The following is a 20,596-nucleotide window of genomic DNA, read 5'->3' as shown; positions in this document are numbered from 1 at the left end:
GGAGAGCCCGGTATTGATATTAAATGTGCAGTCAGTGAACAAACGGGCCTCGAAAACAGGAGTTCAAAAGAAATCCTGTCCTCGACAGAGATATCCCGGGAGTAGCAAATTTTAAAATCACATCAAACATGTGCATTTACCCAGGGACTGAGTTGTTACATTCTTCATATGAACAACAGCGCACCCGTAATTGACATTCATTACCACTATACCTTGTTACTTTAGGATATAAGTGTTAGGTATATACCCTTTGAGCTTAACGGTTACATCGATGCTGAAATTACATATGTAACTTAGTTAATCAAAATATAGGTTTTTATCCTTGATTGCCTGGGTACAATTTATTCTTGATTAAAAATGGATTACCAAGTGTATAAGCTCGGTGTGTTAAGAGAACGGTTATTTGACGTTATCCCTGCATTAAATCTGTGATTTAGTTCTATCTTTCAACTATATGATTTCATTGGTGGTTTGATTATATTCTGAGGGAGCGAGATAAATTTAGGCCTTGATCCTATACACATCAAGCGAGGAATATCTCTAACTTAGCGTATGACATTAATATTTTCTTTCCAGTTACTGTAAGTTGGAGTAAAAAGCCATCAATATTTCGAATAACAGCTTTCGATGAGTCCCTGTTTTACTGCAATAATTTTATAGCCGTTTACGTCTAAGTTGATGTGTATAGATTAAAATCGAACAGGCGTCCAAAACGTGGATTCAAGTTCACGTCCGACGATGACAATCACAGTGTGTATAAGTCAGCTATCATGCGAATGTACTACACAGTACAAGGTGTTAGAGAACAAGAGGTGTTAGGGAACAAGTGAAGTAATTATTATATACCACCATATTGCATGTAGGAATAGATTCAAACATTATATTGAGGAACAGTTCCACTTTCATCGTGAAAACAAGAGAAAGGACAACATCTTATAGAGAAATTTTAAACAGGGTATAATTGACTTGTTTGTGTCTGTCTGATGTGTATAGTACTTGATGTCAAGCTTGACACGAGTCTCTATTATTTGATATTTGGGGGTGGGGGAGGGGTGGGGAGAGGATTTTTTTGGGGTAAAAGTGACTATATATTGAAAGAAATACAAATAACCCACAGTTGACAGCATCCATACATTTCTATAGTTAGATAATCTTTCTAAAATGTTACCTTTTTTTCTAGCGACTTGAACACGAACAAGTTGAGAACATTGACGGAAAATATGTTCGAAGATTTGCGATCACTTCGACACCTGTAAGTACAGTGGCCGGTTCAAAAAAGGGGGGGGGGGCGGAATGCCCCCACCAACGATTCGTCAGTCGGGGAATTTTGCATTCTTCCGGGGAAGAATAGGACCACTACTATGGGTGTACCCTGTCCCCATTTTGTCCAACCTCACACAAAGTATTTCAATCTTGCGTTAAGGGACACTACCGTAGACCTAACGTTTCGTCTAAATTAGCCTCAGAATGCCCCATTCGATTTCTATATTTAAACGAAATAAAAAATTCGGGGGGATACCCCACATCCCTACATATATAGGAGCCCTGCTTCAATGAGCCCAGGACAAGACATCGTCCTTTATAAAAAGCATTCGTTCGCCATTGGGCTCTCCCGGAAAGGTTCAGGCCCCAACCATAATCTTTTGCAATGTATTGTTATTTTATTATATTGCTATATTATTATATTATAATAAGAAATCTTTAACTATCACACTATAGTGTAACTCTGTCTCATAGTGCACCATTTGACTTCTAATGTTGTAGCTTGTGTTCTAGGGGAGGACCCACAAACTTGGATGCTTGGGAGTTGGTTTCAATGACCACCTCGACAGCACCCCTTCCTATATAAAATGCTCCATGCACATTTGGCACTCCCATAAAGATTCATGTCTCTACCTTAATCAGTCCGGTGAATTTTGGAGTTAATCATTATTTTTTTATTAGAACAAAGGTGCGATTATTACTACTTGGATAAATCTAAAATTATGCCCCAGAAAGCACCAATTGAAGTTATCTCTTTAATTTTATTTCTAAGGGTGTAACTCCTAAACATTCCTACATAGGTTATAGCCTTCATGAATTAACAAATAACTGAAAAGAAAAGAAATGATATGATTCAATCAAATATAGGTGTCCTGGATATATCGTAAGGGTATGATTATATGAAAGGAATTGCAGTTATACAAAATATTCCAATCTTTATCAATTATAGAAAACTATTAAAAGAAGGTAATTTTGAAGAAAGACGTTTTGTTGTCTAGCATCATGTAATGATATTAGATATGTTTTTGCCTAATATAGTCATGCTACCTATATAGTGGGGGCCGTGCATGTGTAATTATCTCTTTTCATTTCAAGTTGATGCAAAAGTTTCGTTTTAAGTACCAATTTGTAGGTAAGGCTCTGTAGAACAATATTTTTTTGAGTGTCAAGCACTCACATCAAAATTTGGGGCTTTTTTTTGGGGGGGGGGGGTTCTCGACCCCCCACCGAGGCCAATGTGAAATATGAAAACTATTGTACCTTTTGATTGGAATATCCGATCTGAACGTTTGAGGTATGTATGGATACAGGATTAAGAGTAGCAGATTGTCCGTTAGGCATATTGCCCATAGAAGCAATACTTTTGCCAGTATAGGCGCATAACAAAAAAAAAAAATAGACCAAGGGTCACAGGTCCAATAAGTTGAAACAAATAATTGTTTTGTAATAACCTGACAATTATACTTGTACCCAATGATATAGTGATGTTTTCATCCATCTATTAACTCTACAATATGGTGGTGAGTAACTGCTGGATAATGTCTTGAATAACTTCTTGAACAATCGTTTTAATAAAAAAAATTGTCAAACAAATTGACCATATAGGCCTATACATGCCAGTATTGGAAATTCTTCTGGTACAGCTACTTCTCGCATTTGCACTTGCACAGACGAGTGCACCTCAACTTTGTCCTCATGCATGTGCACCGGGAGCAGGTTCTTGTGCAAGTGCACTTCACATCCAGGTGGAACACATCCCTGGCGAGGGGCAGGGAAATCCAAATGGGAAGCAGCTTGCCATCCTCTTCTTTCCATCCATGATTAATGGGGTTGTTGACCGGCATCATGGACCTTTGGGCTGTCGTCCAGATATTCGCTTGGAAAACACTCCTTTTGAGGTGTTGATCCAAAGCATCACTAGTTGGAGGAATTCTCTCATCGTCTCTGGTCTTCTGTGAGAACAACCTCATTCGGACGAGGCCAACGTCACTTTTCTTCGCTTCACTCATTGGATTAGAGTCTACAGACAAAGTTCCTTGTCACTTCTTTCAGCTTTGGCGATTTTTGGAATGGAGTATCGACGGTAGTTGCAAATTCCTCCATGAGGGTTGGTACTTCCTGCATTAACTTGCTGCAATATCGCTTACCCTTAAACTTGAAGGAAGACGTGCTGTCTGATCCAGTGAATGCATGAAAGAGGGCCATTGCTTTGCAAGTTTTCGTGCCCAGGCTTGTAGCAATTGTATTCAGGGAGATCAGTCGTGTTGTCTTTCCCGCTTTTAGGAGATCCTGATTTCTGCTGCCGGATTCATAGCTATGGTGTGATGGAAATTACTCAGAAGAATTACGACAACATCTGTGCCTTCAGTATGAACCGTCCCAAGTGAAGATGTCTAGAGGGCGTGGAGAAGATGTACAAGGACACGAGTATCAGCTTCCTCGTGGTTGCATTGTTTCCAGCATGGTGAACTTGATCATCTGCAGTAACGTAGACATTCTTGTCATCTGGGAACTGTCCTTCTGTTATCTTCTTTGACAGGAATGAGAACAATTCCTTCTTGTTATCAGCGTTCGCCAGAAACTTCTGCCAATATCCGTGGATTTTGGCGGTACCATATACGCGTTGTCGGGTTCCTGTTCCTCGTTTTTCCCTTGTGCCTCCTTTGATGTCAGTGCCCGATACTGGTCCAAGACAATGTCTACTCTTGTCGATCGTTTGAAGTCGTGGCGAACTCTTGGGCAGAATTCTTGTCGAAATATGTATCAAAGGTCTTGCCTTGGAACGTTGTACCAGGAAGGGAGTGTATCAGTGGAGTGTTAGCTCAGTGGTTAACACAGGTGCCTTTCAATCATAAGGTCCCCGGTTCGAGTCACTCCCAGATTAATGTATGTCGTCCAGTTACAGAGTTGTTGTCAATTAACAATTCATAATCATGGACGTTAAATATGAATGTAAGAGACTGACTTCGGTGAGCTTGTAGCTTTGATAAGCCAATTAGGCTTCTTCGCGAGTTCCTGCTTGCAGGAGGATCTAATATACATACATACATACATACATATCAGTACTCCACCATCAATAACAATGAAGTCGTAAAGATCTGGCGCAATCAGCTCTTCGTCGACAGAAATGGTTATACTTGCACTGGTTTCCATGATGTATACCAACACATCTGATTTGGTGCAAGAGTTGAGAGACCCTTCTGATGACAACGCATGGTGAAGATTCAATGCGAAAAAAACAAAGCGATGATGTGCGAAATTGCAGCCAGTTTTGATTTTCAGCATACTCAACACATCAATATTTCAACTCCAGTTTATTCTTTACACATAATTAGCTTAAACCCTTTATATTTACCCTGTGACGTATTTAGAGAGGGACTAGGACACCATAGCCCCTACCCCCAATCTCCCAGTAATAAATTCGAAAACATCAACATTATATACTATTTTTCTCGTGGACCCCACATGATCTTTGCCTCAGTACCTCATCAGGGGCCCTTGACCACACACCTATAGGCAGTGGTGTTACTAGGATCGGGTCCCAAATGGGTCTTTTGCGTGACAGGGGACATGTTGGGTGACAGGGAGCCAGGCGGTTGGTATTAATAATAGAATATTTGAAGAAACGCAAGATACGACCCCACTATTTAAAAAAAAACATTACCCAAGGCAAAGAGAAAATAAAAGGTCTCCAGAATTCCAGAATATAAATTAGATTTAATTTGATGGAAAATGCAAAAAAAATTCGGACAAAAGTTTGACACTTTCATAAGGGGACCGGTGACACTGGCCTCACCAGAGTCCTTATGCTTCTTGCTACGACACTGCCAATAGGAACAAGCTATAATAGTTACGGCGTCATAAAGTAAAGGGTGATCAAACACGCACAATTTTCCGAAGAGCAAAAAAAGAAAGGTGACCATGTCAAATTTTAATACTTTTTCGGAAACTAATTTTCTGAAGAGCTAAACAAAATGTCCACCGCATTTAACTGGGGGTTTTTCATATTTTTCGGAAGAAGAAAAAAAACACAAAAAGAAAAAAGGGTCACCGAATCAAACAGTTCCCTGTAGCGACGGCCTTGGCCCCCAGGATATCACGGGGTCCTTGCAGGACTTTCTGGACGATTCTCTGTTCTCGTCATTCTGTTACCGCTGGAGAAACGCCCTATGCAGTCTACACACTTAAAGAATTAGCTAAGGCCTGTCCCTTAATTAGGCCATTAAATCCGGAAGTGAATTTAAACTTTCAAAGCAATTCTACACTCACCTAAACCCACTCTCACTGATTCAGCTAAAGGCCTCTGATATTATTAATTCTAAACAATATCCGAGGCCTACACTAAATTTAATCGTAAATTACTTAATTAAGTAATAAACAATTAAGTACAATTAAGTATAATAAATTACTTAATTGTTCACCGGTTTTCTGTGTCTTTAATGTGTAATTAGTGTGTAAATCAATGGCAGCTTGATATTGTCCCCACTGACTTTTCGCGCCACTGACTTTACGCGCACTTCAGTCAGCTAAATTCGCAATCGAAAGGCGCGGTAAATTTTTATTCTGCCGTAGAAATCGTTTTTAAATTATTAAGTATAAAAGTTGATCTCGGATGGGGTTCGGTGTGCTGTAAGCCTGCAGGTGAATTACCAATTCCTCCACACACAGCCGAATGGGGGGGGGGGGGTGGGAAGGGGTTTCTTTTAAGGATTTTGACTTCCCCGCCCCCTATGGAGCCAATTTAATTTGATTATAGGTCCATAGGCACACTTAAAAGGTATATGGAGTATTATGGTCCAATTTGTTGTTTGAATTATGAGCTTTTTCCAGGAAAAATCGTAATTCACGATTTTCGATGGCGGCCATTTTGGATAATGGGCCTAAAAAAAAATATCTGAGTGCTTGACACTCGAACCAAAATTGTTTTATAGACCCTGACCTTCAAATTAGTAGTGAAAACGAAACTTTTGCATCAAGTTGAAATATATATATATATATATATATATATATATATATATATATATATTTATATATATATATTATATATATATATATATATATATATATATATATATATATATATATATATATATATATATATATATATACATATCAATGAAGTCATCAAAACTTCAACGCATTTTGCATTCTGGTAACTAGACGAATTTCTTCAATTTTTTTCCCCTGTGATTCCATTCTGCAGATTATTGCAAAAAAACAACTTAGAAACAATACAGGACCACAGTTTTCGAGGCCTCAGTAGACTGCAGTTGTTGTAAGTAAATGTGTAAATATATATATATATATATATATATATATATATATATATACATATACATATATATATATACATATATATATATATACATATATACATATATATATACATACATACATATACATATATATATATATATATATATATATATATACATACATATACATATATATATATACATATATATATATATATATATATATATATATATATATATATATATATATATATATATATATATATATATATTTAAAGAAATAGATAGATATATATATAAATGTGCAAAGTTGAATTTAACATTAATATTTGCTATTCTCATTTTCAGAGACTTAAGTAAAAACAGATTGCAATCTTTACCAACGAACATTTTTGCAGATCTCTCGTCGCTTCAAGATTTGTAAGTGAAGTTACTGCAGTCAGTAACGTCTCAGTTATTCTACTCTAAGTTTAATCACATATTTTCTTGCATTTGCTGACTATTGGTGGAAGAAAGGAAGTTGGGATTTGAAAGATAAACTTAAGTAAGCAAGAAAAGAATAAATGTTTGTGATTATATATATATATATATATATATATATATATATATATCTATATATATCTATATATATCTATATATATCTATATATATATATATATATATATATATATATATACATATGTTTATGTATATGAAGGTTAAAATAACTTTTAGAAAGATTGAATGACAAATTTTGCACACGTTACTTTGAAGAGGCACATTCCGGATAGGATATACATTATAAAGTAGCCTATGGTAAGTTTGCTTTCGTGGGATCGTTGAAGCCTACTTAAATGTTTGTTGAGGTCTGGGGGAATTTACCCTAGAAATTAATGAGACGTCAAACGGTGCATTCTGAGGTATATGTAGACCAGATATTACCTTTAAGATCGTTTCTAGCCACATGTTGTGCTATAAACCTTTTGAATTTGGTTGTAAGGCTGGAGGGTGAGGGAAAGAGGGCGGGAGGAGGGATGACCCTTAGCTTTTAAAACGACTGTGACAAGAAACAATAATATACACGTGATAAAAGACAAGAACATATCAACTTCATTTAATTAGTTTAAATATTCATGGATGTGAATATGAGTATATGTTCTCTTTATCACAGGGATCTAACTTATAATGAACTAAAAGTGATGCATAAGAGCTGCTTTGAAGGCCTCCTATCTCTCGAGATCTTGTAAGTCTAACCAATTGATTGAAGTAACACCCACCCCTCTGCATATTCCAGTGATATGCTCTAAATAGCATATGTAGTGTTAACTTTTTGATACCTTTGAATTGGCGTGAGAGATTCTTAAGAAGCAGACTGGGCTGGGATATGTTCATACAATATACCTATTTCACCGATTTAACCCATGTTTCAATAATTCTTGCCACGATAAAGTCTTTCATATTAATTGTATTAATAGTGCACACTTCACTTCTCTTTCCGCAGACGTCTTCAAACGAACAAAATAAAGTTGCTGGACAAAGGGAATTTTGGAGGACTGCCAAAATTGATAATCCTGTAGGTATATATATATATATATACATATATATATATATATATATATATATATATATATATATATATATATATAAAATATATATATATATTAATATATGAAAGGGCGGATGTTGACATGCTTGGTGTATATGATGAATTGTAGAATATGAGTCTTTAACAAGCACAGTAAGAAATTATACGAAGCTGTATGTTCCAATATTTCGCCGGTTAAGGCTTTATCAAGGAATGAGGTGCAAACTTTTCGCCTCTTGCCGGTCCGTCTGTACGCTCCGAATACAGTTTGTTCGCTGGTGCGTTTCAGCTCAGGGGAATTGGTTTTAAAGTTTTTACTTATATACACGGAGTCGGTAGTTTGCACCTCATTCCTTGATAATTCCTTAACCGGCGAAATATTGGAACATACAGCTTCGTATAATTTCTTACTGTGCTTGTTAAAGACTCATATTCTACAATTCATATATATATATATATATATATATATATATATATATATATATATATATATATATATATATATATATATATATATATATATATATATATATATATATATATATATATATATATATATATATATATATATATATAAATATAAATATGTTCACTCTATATTGCAATCTGAAAAATAAAAGTGAATAAATATTTGCATTAGACAACATTAATACGTTTGTACGTTCTTGGATATAAAAGTCAATTTATTGACCACAAAGTCAGGGCTTCTCTTGAATCCTAAGCAAGAACACTGAGGGTTCTGTTCAATGTACCTTACTTCAATTATTTATAGTCTTTTGAACTTGAATGAAATCAGAACCTTACCAAGCGGAGTTTTTGACGGGTTGCGTTCACTTCAAAGGCTGTGAGTACTGTAACTATAGCTCTGTTTAACATTCCACATTCCAAATATCATTTTCCTGAGATCTTAACTTAGGTCAATTTTACTGTACACAAACGAAAGAAGAATAACTGATCTTGAGTTTGGGAATTTCAGCACGAGCGGCTTTTGTTAAAGTTCTATCCGTTCTCATTGTACAACAATTTTACGTACGAAATATTTTATGTATTACACTCTCCACAAAGGCCTAAAAAACCGAATATAGCTATAGGATGAGGTAAGATTGAAACTATTTCACTCGTCATCATCGAGAAATATCGCTGTTTTGTCGCAATTTAGTAAGTTCATTCTCTATACTACTAGAAATTGAAATAGTATACTTGTTTTCTTTCAATAAGACGCAATGCAATTTACATATAAGCAATGCATACTTCAATTACTTTCAGTGAATTAAGTGGTAACAAACTACAAACTTTACCAACGAAGCTGTTTGCAGATATTTCTACCCTCGAAGTTTTGTAAGTATTTAGTGCTAGTATGACAGTCTATAACAGTCTAAAATGAATCTACATCTTTTAAAAGCATTACATTTTCAGAAGGCTTAACGGATGATTAATACTATTTTTTATAACGTCATATTTGAAGTCAACAGTACGTTACTTTTGTATAGGTAAATTAAAAGTATTTCCAAAGAAAATCCGCAAGACGGACATTATTAAGGTCTCCTTCTCCTTCTCCTTCTCCTTCTCCTTCTCCTTCTCCTTCTTACTTCTCCTTCTCCTTCTCATTCTCATTCTCCTACTGATTCTTCTTCTTCTTCTTTCATGATGAATAATTTATATATAAAGACAATGTAGTGCTATTCGAGAAACAACGGTATATCAAAATGATTATTTAGTCTAAAGAGACGACCCTTCAAATGTTATTTTCTCGTTTTCATAAATGTCGTTCTTTCCACATGTTGTTTGTCACTTCAAATATTTAATATGCTGCATACAAATATACTTTACTACATGCTATATGATTGAGAATAGAATTAAGAAGTAGAAAGAAACACATTTTCCTTACGAAAAGTGAGTGATCAATTAGTTTCAAAAACAAACACATACAAAGATCCCTATTCGATTACTTTGCATACCATATGCTGCAGTATCGTATATATAACCTCGTCCTTATTTCATCCCGCATGTAGGTATCTTGATAACAATTCGATTACGTCACTTCCGAATGACTGTTTCTATGGACTATCAAACCTTACCAAACTGTATGTGTTATCTTTTTTAAATAATTTCATTACCATTAGATGCGACCTTAATACTTTTGTCGCGGTGTAAGATATTGGTGTTGTTAAACATGTGAACTATATCGCAAGCATCTATCTTTCAAATCACCGAATTGCACCGTATATTCTTTAGTACAAATTTCTGTTCTATACTTGGAGCGGTACTGGGGTATGTGAATCGTAATTTTAGGGGCAAACTCAAGAGTTTGCTCTGAGTCTGTGCGTATTCTGCTCTACGTTTGTACTTGTTACCCTTACGCCCCTTTCTCGGAACCCGTCATTATCAGCACAAGGTTAGACAAATGATAGTCTCAGAATGCCATGGGCTGGTGTTGCGTAAGGAGATGTGTTAAGGGGTACAATTGTGGGATACTAGAAAGCCTCATATAAATATTCACATCTCCCAGTTACTTGGGGCAGGAAACCATCTCGAAAAAGTTCTAACTTATTAACAACATGTTTATATACAATGAACACTATAGTGAAAAGCAACTACAACATTCAATGGCATCGTCTCTTCGGTGAAAGAAGTTTCAACTCAATTACTCAAACACACTAAACAAAGAAGGCAATGCATTGGTTTGTTGACTTTATTATGAGGCAAGCCATCTTTCGTATTTGTTTTACATAAAACCCCGCCCCCCCCTCAACAAATAGATTGAGAATTTACAACAAGAAAAAGTTACTATGCTGCACCGTAAAATACATTTTCATGAAACACGGCGAATTTTAAAGCTGTTAGAAGCTGTTTTGAAATCCTAACTGCTTGCTTCTCTGTGATATATATCTGTCTTATTCAATATTTTCAGTAAACTTAATATTAATGAACTACAAAGCATTCCAGCGCAACTCTTTAGAGGTTTGAATCATCTTAAAAAGTTGTAAGTAAACAATTTATCCATAATGTAACATAGTTTTATATTATAACAGAAAGTTTTGATTCACATTTAAAAATAAAGCATTATAAAGGTAGTAAGCTATTGCTTGTCTCGATTCTATAAGTCCAATTTTATTCTCCTTATATAGCAGTTTTCGCTTTTTAAATGTAGTTAAAGCAAAAATTACATAGTAATCCAATAAAAGAATACTATTACATTGCTCTACTGTATACGATGTATCGATGATAATAAGTTAGATCAAAAGAACTCTAGACCTGATTTAAACTCGTAGGATTTTATTCATTGTCGAATTTGACCTCGTTGACCTAAGATCGTTGATGACTGATGGCACCTTCCGTTGCTATCGACACACTTTGCTCATGTACTATAGTCTTACTCATTGTAGTATAATTTAAGACTCATTGTTTAGTTAAATCACCGAAGTTTTATTATTCTCCAATTACTCTTTTTAATCTCGCACGCAGGTTTCTTAATAACAACAAGATACGTTTTCTCCACGTTGGCAGTTTTGAAGGACTCTCGAGCCTAGATTTCCTGTACGTTAAAAACAGTGCTAGGCCTATGGCATGCTATACTTCTATTGTTCTAACAGGATCGTTCATTATATATTAACTCGAAGTGCGAAACACTTATTTCTATGACTCATTTTATCCCATTCTTTCAAAAGAATAGTATTTCAATGTCATCTAATGATATTAAGAAACAAAGGAACATTTGTTTCTTCTTGATGTATTTCCTTTATTGATTAGCCGTCTCAGAATTGTCGGAAAAATATATAGAAGTAACTCCCTGGTTCAGTGGCGTAGGAAGGTACTTTTGAGTGGGGGGGGGCTGAAGACTGATGGCCGGGCTGGGGGAGGGGTCTAAGGGGAGGGGGTGTCCCCCTCCCCTTTGGAACTTTTTTGCATTTCCAGGTGGCCTCATATGCAATTTGGTGCAATATAGCACACTTCAACTCCCACTCCATTTTGTAAAGAATTTTGCATTTTCACCTAGCCTTAAATGCAATTTGGTGCTCCAAATGAGATTTTTTTCTCATTTGGAAATGAAAAAGGGGTTTTCTGACTTGCGGAGCGGGGGGGGGGGCGGAATGATACTTCCGCCCCCCATATTTTTCACTGGGGGGCTAGCGCCCCCCAGCCCCCCGGTTCCTACGCCCTTGCCCTGGTTTAAGGATGTTCCGACATATTTTGCCTTTTGAACTTAATTCCAAAAATGGTTTATCCAGATGATTCCAGTATCAAACGAATTGGAAGGTTAAAAGTGCACAACAGGAGTCTTCCTAAATTCATTTTCTTAACGAATTAATCTTTAATATAATTTCACCTGAAATTTGATCATTGAAAGTTTAATACCATTTGACACTGTGCACTTGAAACTAAAATATATATCTTGAATTACAGCGATCTTGCCGACAACAATATATCCGAACTTGTGCCGGGTCTGTTCAATCAAACAGTCGGATACACACTTACGACACTTTTCCTACAGAAAAACAATCTAAAGGTTATCCACCGAGAAGCTTTCTTTGGCCTAAATAAGTTACAATTCTTGTAAGTACTCAATTGCTTCCTTTACCAAGAAGAAAGTTTGCACCATCGACTATTTTAATAAACAGTATAGGCCTACTGTGTTTGCATCTTATGAAATGGATGTCTGTAAGAATATGTGCTCCTTTTGTTAATTCCAGAACAATAATGATATATTCCAATATTTTCCTACGATATAATAATCCTTTCAAAATCCCAAAGTTATAAGTTAACGGAATTAGTTACACATTTTTTGGCGTTCATTTTACCAGTCTTTCTATAGTGTTCACCGTTCATGTAAATATTGTTACGTTGAACAGAGGTTCACGAATAGTACACTTTAGTAACAATACGTGATGTTTTAAATATGTGGCATAAAATGAAGACACACATTTACCAGAAGTCATTGCTGATTTTGTATTATATACGCTAAATATATTTACTATAAACTTGGTTGATGTGCATTGCTTTTTGGCTAATTTTCTTTATAAACAATAACGAGTATAGATTTCATGTAACATTTCTTTTCAGATGCTTGTATAGCAATCATATCGACACCATTGAGGACAATGCATTTTCTCTGGCCGAGTTGCAGTACATGTAAGTACTCACATCTTTGTACTGATCATTTCTACAACATGTGATATATATGTATTCAAATCTTAACTACATCACTTTACCATTAGCACGATAGTTAATTAAAATTTTTACTTTTACTTGCTATTGAGAGGTTAGCTTAAGGCTAATAAAAACAACAACAAACAAACAACAATCCCTGATTGATTTTGTTTGCTACTCCGGATGTTCATTTTAAAAAGTGAAACACCACAATATAGTTGTAAACAAATTAGCATATGTGGATTAAGTTTTGTTTGTTTGTTTTTAATTCATTCAATATTAATACGATGTAATACCAGTGACTTGTTTCCAAAATGAGTTGCCTTGCTAGCATATCTAGCAGACATTCTTATCTATTATTATTTCCTTTTTTGTCATGCTGCTGTGTAGATATATGTTTCAAAACGACTTGACGAACATAACTGGGAATCCCTTCGAAAGCAAAGTCTTGAAGCAATTGTAAGTAATTTCTACTCTATTGACATTATTAACAATCATTTCGAGTTCGATTTTCAATCAAAGACCGTTCCGTTAATCAATCCACTGATATTGATTCTTTGTCTTAAAATGTCTTTTTGGTAACAAGATTTTCAACCTCTTTTGCAATTATTTTCTTCAATCCCAGGCATATTTACCTCAACAAAATAAGTCAAATTGAAGATCGGTCTCTCATGGGGATACCCTATAAGACGACAGTGTAAGTTTACATTATGACAACCACAACGATGTTTCTTCTAATAACTATGGATGTAAAATTGTCGATCAGCATTTTTACCTGTGAATGCTCAAAATTTGCTTTGTTTTGTTTCCACATTCTCTTGTGAACATTTAATGAACTTATTGCCTATCGACCATTATCGATCATTTTCCTTCATAATCGATATTATCAATAATATTGTGATGCGCACAGTCAGAGTCAAGTTGTCAATCATTGTACTATCCTTAATCATCGTTGTTTGAATCGTGAGTACAAAGGCCACTGTAAAATCACATTGAGATAATAGATAGGAAGGGTATCACTATAGAATTATCAAGCTCAATGTGTACGACGAGAACATAATATTGTTCCACTCACGTCGAGTAAGGGGAATTAACATGGGCCCAGATAAATAAATAAATATTCGAAGTTTTCTTTTCCACAGTACAATTTGTTTACATTATGAAAATATTTAATTTCCAGGTATCTCAGTTGTGACTTCTTGCTTGTTTTACCGAAGAACTCAAAACACGACAAAATGTAAGTACTTATAATTATATATACTTTCTAACACAATAAAAGAAAATAGAACTGTTACATAGGAAAGGCGCTTAACGTTAAACTTGGAGATGAGAAAAATATATATATCTAGATATGAGAACCATTCCCATTGAATTTATTCACCTTTTTTATCATTCCTTACAATATATACGTAAAATACATTACAGTGGACGATATCAACCCTGCCTAGCTCCCCTGTCTCAAATATTTTTGAGTGAACGAATTACATTCTCAATTGGGAGATCAACATTGTATCCTTCCAAATATAATATTTTGGGCCAGATTTCACTAAGTTTCGTGTAAGTAGAGATATCAATAATAAATAAATATGCCATTTCTGTATACACATGGAAATACAGCTCCTAGATTTTGAGCCATCTCATCTATTCTATTTCGTGCTTCTCACTTTGGGAGGGTTGGGGATGGGTGGGACATGCATATACGACATATAGTTGTAAGGTACTAAATATTGATTAAAAAAAATGAGTTCATGTGAGGCAGTAAATTAGAAATTGATTACTTTTCTTACCCAACGTTAAATCATCACTTTGCTCATTTTTCTAAGTTGACTGCATTTCTAATGGACAAATTTGATCGTTGTTTATGTATTGCTCTTAATGATTGCAAATGCTGTTCATTTCACTAGAAAATGTGCGAGCGCCTCGACTGCGCCATCAATCTCAGCAGGAGGCAGCCTCGATATTGGAGTAGCACTTGGTAAAGACGGCTTCAACTGTACTTTATATGATTATGACTTTGACTGCTCTCCGTGTGGAATAGGCACTTATGGTGATACAATCACTGGTGGGTGCCACTCATGTCCAATAGGTAAAGTATTTGTAACATAATGTAGGACAGGCTCATTTATGATATGCAAAACATGGGTGAAGGTAACACTCTAGAAACGTGAAGACATCAATATTCTATTGTATTAAGAATGAATTAAATAAGTTACTTAAATTGATCATTTATAAATGGGAATCTACATTTAATGGAACTTTGTTGTCGAAAACGAATAGTCATGAATTTATAACCTTGTACTTGATTCACCCAACAAGAAACATTGCCTTTTCGGATAGTGTAACTGTTCCGTTGTCATATATAGTTCAATTGATTTAATAAAACCTCGACAAATTAAACCGTCTGAATATATCAATCGCTGTACTGTACATGATACAAATTTCGCTGTTACTACTAAACACTTATTAATATTGCTCGATATTTATAACCTTCAAAATGCTAAAATGCTCTAAACCTCCCAGCTCTTCCAGACGTATGCGAAGTTAAATTAGACAATGCGATGTCCAAGGGATAGAATTTCCGGTCTACACTAGTATTAGGCCACCAATAGCCAACAGGGCAAAACTATTTCCAAGAAGACCAAATAATGGTCATTAATTTTCAACAGTCAGTTTACTGCCATCCTCAAAGCATTTCTCGTCACTCTGCCATTGACTTTCCAATTGAACATATCTCAACGTTTGTGATTTTTAGAAGAACCTGGACGTGAATTAACAATCTAGGGTAAAATATGCGTTATTCAACCTATTTTTAATCTTTTTATCTTAATGTATGAGATTTTTGTTTAAAGGAGGCTTCTACGAGGATCAAATTGCACAGACAATGACGTCACACAACGGGCAAATACCATGCAAGCTATGTAATGAGGGAACTTACGTCAAAGAAGGACAAGGTACTTCGGCAAAAGATTGTGAAGTTTGTCCTGAAGGAACCAGACAAGATATACATGCTGGTTTTCGTGCCTGTTCTTGTAAAGATGATTACGCACGTACCGATCGCTATGGACCTTGCTATCTCTGTCTCGAAAGAGGTCTGAATTGCAGCCAGGACTTCCAGGCTCTTCTTCCGGGGTTCATGTGGAATTGGACCATCCCAGGTGCAAATCTCAGTAACTACAAACAATTTGTGGCGAATCTACAGACGATCGACGACCCTTTAACTTTACCTGCCAATTATACAGAGGAAATCCCACGAATATTCATCTGTCCACGCAAAAAAAGCTGCGCCAATAATCATAATAGCATAGAAGGCAATTGCGCTAAGGGGTATAAAGGATGGCTTTGTACTAATTGTGAAGCTGGGTACTATTCTGTGCTCACCTCATGTGTACCGTGTCCTAGATTAGCCATTCTTATCGCAGAGAGCTGTGTGTTCTTTTTTGTCTGCGCATTGGCTTGTTTCTTGTTAACTTGGCAAACAAAGCGAAAAGCTGAAAAAGGACGACATGCACGATCATTTGTTGATGTTATCATTGCAAGAATAAAGATCTTGCTTGGGTTTTATCAAGTTATTGGCGAAATATTTACATCCTTGCACGACATCAAATGGACTGGACCGTTGGTTATCATGGGAAAGTTTATTTCAGCCTTTGAAATAAATATACTACGTCTGTTTGTAAGGCCAAGATGCTTTGATGAGAAACTTGACCTCAACCCTAAGATACAATTCATAATCGGGGCGATTTCACCTGTAGTGATAGTTCTTATCCCCTTCTTGTTTTATCAATCAAAGAAACTTTACGTAATCATAAGGTTTTCTCCTGTCATCCGCATGTCTCTTCGATCCCATTTCCAAAACCTGGAAACACGTCTCTTTGCATGTGTTGTTGTCCTGTTGTTTGTCATTTACCCACCAGTATGCTCCGTTATCTTCAGCCTTTATCCGATGGCCTGTAAGCCATTTTACCTCAACCAAGACCAAACGTACAACATCACCCGTCTTCGATCTGATTTGGACGTCGATTGCACAAGTCTGCAAGTGTACCACATATTCGCCTTTATCCTCACGGTGATTTACGTGATTGCATTTCCAGCCGCTCTTCTCTATCTCCTCTGTAAGAATTTGTACTGGCTCCCTAGGAAGGCAGATTCATTGACAGAAGATTTATCTCATGAAAACACAGACGAATCACATGATTCCTTAATAGCAAACGACTCCCCAAAATACCCATCTCCTCCAACATGGTTAAACTTCCTCTGTGAAAACTACAAGAAAGAATTCTGGTTCTGGGAAATCGTGGAATTAACTCGGAAGGTCACGCAAACACTTCTCATCACCCTGTTTGGTTGGGAAGACAGACTGACTGTTATTATCACAACCTGTATCTCCGTCCTCTTCCTTCTCCTTCATGCACGATACAGGCCAATGAAGAGCTCATATGAGCAGGGTCTTCAGGTGAGTCATACGAGTGTAGTTGTATCCATTCCTTCCTTACTCAAAACTGTATAAAAGTAAGTTGGCCGTAATTGTATAAAAGTAAGTTTAACTCAAAACTGAAGTTTTCTGTGCCAAGTTTGTATATAACAATGTAACCGAACAACATATTGTACAAACGTATCTGATATATTTATATATTGTGATTTCAGATGTTTTCTCTGACGGTAATTTTCATCAACGTTATCGTTGCTGCCAATGAATTCCCCAATGAAGAGGAAGTTCCACTCTCAGTCCTTCTTGTGTTGTTAAACATCATTGTCCTTGTGATCATTGGAGGTAAAATAAAACAGTTTGTTTAATATTGCTTTCATGAACAAGCAATTTTGCACGGGTTAACGATGGATAAACCCAATCTTGTTACATTTCAAACTCATTAAAAATAAGTCAACGTATCAATGTATAACAAGTCGACAACCACGTGCGTAAATGTCAAATACTATCATTCGTTGTTCTGTTGATTACACAACCTGTTGAATGATGTATATATCAACTCTGGGATGGCAAGCTTTTAAGATATCGTCCGTATTAGACGGACAGTTTGCCGTGTCATAACGAGAAAAGAGCAGGTACGAAACACACAACTAAACTTTGCCGGCGGACATCCCGGCAATCCGGTCAACTCAGACTAGACATTTAATTAATGAGACATGGAATGGAGACAATGAAGTTTTGAAAAACAAACACGTACTAGGGCCCGGCTGGCTTCAATTGCTCTCTGAAGGATGTTCCCTAATATCACGATTAATTACGGTCAAACTCACCACCCTGAAATTTTGAATGTGGCTAAGGGATTGAAAGAATCACAAACCATGCCATTGTTATTTGTCTTTGTAGAAATAAATCTTATGATCAAAATCTCCAAAAATCTAAGAAAAATCTTATTCCATTTAAGAGATAAATTCCACTCATGAGAGATTTAATGTTTCTCCCACATACTTCAGCAAGTCCGAATCTGACTTTATTTATTACAAGTTTATTTCTTCCATAGATATGGGTTTGCAAATGTTGATTCTAAAATATTGGAGCTTTTAACATAACCTAATGAGGGCATGCAGGGGTTTCAATTTCAACACTACTATAGAATTAATCTTGAAAAATATGAATAGAACAACAATGACAAAATTAAAAATTATAACACCACAGATCTCCCAAACGGAACAAAATATTTTTTAGTTGTTTTAGGGGAGCTGTTCTCCACAATCATGTCTTTCATATCAGCTTTAAGATTTTGGTTTCACTTGTGTCATCTTTAACTATTTACTAGTGTTGCATTAAAGTACTGCATGGAACTTGACTAAATGTTCGGAAGAACTTCTGTTCTCAGAGAGTGGCAATGAATGAATATTTTTGGATGAGTTGGTTATTATTCTCGAAGATCGTTAATGCATGGGCTCAGGGGCGTAGCGAGCGGGGGTGTGGGGGGTGTCACACCCCCCCCCCCAATAATTTGGTCGCTGTCGGCAAATTTTGGGTCTGTCGGCAAAAGGAGAAAAGGTGAAGAGAGCGGAAGGGGAAGAAAGAAGGAAAGCTGAATAGAGAAAAGGAGAACGGGAGCTTCTTCCGTGCCAAATTTGACTTAAAAATATGCACCAGATTGCATCTAAGGACGTTTCAAAACTAAAAAATTTCCAAAGGGGAGGGGTAGACCCCCTACCCTTAGACCCCTCCCCCATTTCAGTCACCACTTCCAGATCCGTCGGCAAATCAAATTCTCCACACCCCCCAACAACAAAAAAACCTTCGCTACGCCCCTGCATGGGCTTAAGAATGGTTTCAACCGTTATACTGCAAGTGCTAGAGGATTTGGGGATTTTGTGTTAAGGCATTTTTGTTGTTCATAATGGTCATTGACGGAGACAGATAAGAAGAGTACCATGCTGACGAACTGCATATTTTGAATCAAGTCAGCTTTGTAATATAACAGGAAACTGGGGTACCCGATCTTTTTTCCCCTAGCAGTTCAGCTTCCGATTCCAACTTGTACGGATAATGCCAATTTGACAATATAATTTACAACTATGTTTTTGCCCCTCATTTTCTAGGAGAGTTTCTGGTGACAATAGTGATTCATCTAAAGGGGATCGTAGGCTCAACCAGGAACTGTATCACTCAAATGGTCCACAGAAGCAGTGAAGATCACGAGTGACTGGAACCAGCCTTTATTATTTGCAGAGGCCAGAGAGTGGAGTTTTAACTGAAACTTGTAAAAAGGAAAAGACATTGAAGGATTTAACAAATTATTTAACTTGTTTGTCAGTCATTTTCATTGAGCACTTCTCATTCAAACACACAGTAAGTTTTTAAAATCTTGTAAATAATTACCGTACCTATACTTACAAATTCCACTCCAAGTGTGTAGACTATCGAGTTGTTAATGGCTTAACTTATCATATTAATGGATTTAAAAGAATCCTCATGGTAAAATAATTTTGATGTACAAACAATTGGTTGTATTTGGTATTTTACTTTGGTATCATCTTCTTGAACTTTATCATAGTACATATTCTGAAAGTTATAAGAAGGTTTGCAGCGTTAACTTGTACAGATGCATGATTGAGGCACGAGGCATTTGAGTTTAGAGAGCGACGATATGAGTTCAATGAAGATAGTTCTGAGTGAGTGCATATAACACTGCAGGAAAGAGGATTTAATAGTTGTCCAATGGCAAGAACGACTGAGTCACTTTAGCATTACAATAACTTCGTGTAAAGGGGTGTGGGGGGGGGGGATGGAGGGGAGCTTACATTATGGGGATGACTGCAGGAAAACAAATAATTTGGATGTGTTCTATAATGTTCGCTACCGTTAGCAAACACTTCAAAGCAAACGGCATAAGTAAACAGCTTTTAAGCTTGAGAAATGACCCTAGAA

General features: G+C 36.2%; 1 protein-coding gene across 4 annotated transcripts in view; it reads left to right on the top strand.

Annotated features, from left to right (window-relative positions):
• Positions 1–20,422, top strand: part of LOC139964535 (uncharacterized) — a 33,213-nt gene extending 12,791 nt beyond the window's left edge. For 2 of the 4 annotated variants that reach the window (XM_071966171.1, XM_071966170.1), the window contains 19 exons: positions 1,181–1,252; positions 6,467–6,538; positions 6,867–6,938; positions 7,669–7,740; positions 7,999–8,070; positions 8,855–8,926; positions 9,349–9,420; positions 10,095–10,166; positions 10,994–11,065; positions 11,548–11,619; positions 12,487–12,636; positions 13,144–13,212; positions 13,621–13,689; positions 13,856–13,927; positions 14,411–14,467; positions 15,135–15,316; positions 16,080–17,683; positions 17,875–18,001; positions 19,768–20,421. In XM_071966171.1, the coding sequence (XP_071822272.1) occupies positions 1,181–1,252; positions 6,467–6,538; positions 6,867–6,938; positions 7,669–7,740; positions 7,999–8,070; positions 8,855–8,926; positions 9,349–9,420; positions 10,095–10,166; positions 10,994–11,065; positions 11,548–11,619; positions 12,487–12,636; positions 13,144–13,212; positions 13,621–13,689; positions 13,856–13,927; positions 14,411–14,467; positions 15,135–15,316; positions 16,080–17,683; positions 17,875–18,001; positions 19,768–19,871 (3,154 nt within the window). In that variant the 3' untranslated portion in view covers positions 19,872–20,421. Of the gene's footprint in view, positions 1–1,180; positions 1,253–6,466; positions 6,539–6,866; positions 6,939–7,668; positions 7,741–7,998; positions 8,071–8,854; positions 8,927–9,348; positions 9,421–10,094; positions 10,167–10,993; positions 11,066–11,547; positions 11,620–12,486; positions 12,637–13,143; positions 13,213–13,620; positions 13,690–13,855; positions 13,928–14,410; positions 14,468–15,134; positions 15,317–16,079; positions 17,684–17,874; positions 18,002–19,767 lie in introns of all 4 variants that reach the window. The other 2 variants (XM_071966173.1, XM_071966172.1) reach the window with 2 other exon arrangements.
• The last annotated feature ends 174 nt before the right edge of the window (positions 20,423–20,596 follow it).

This window comes from Apostichopus japonicus, chromosome 23, assembly GCF_037975245.1.
Source record: "Apostichopus japonicus isolate 1M-3 chromosome 23, ASM3797524v1, whole genome shotgun sequence".
NCBI classification, from domain to species: domain Eukaryota; kingdom Metazoa; phylum Echinodermata; class Holothuroidea; order Aspidochirotida; family Stichopodidae; genus Apostichopus; species Apostichopus japonicus.
This window is presented reverse-complemented; position numbering and strand designations above follow the sequence as displayed.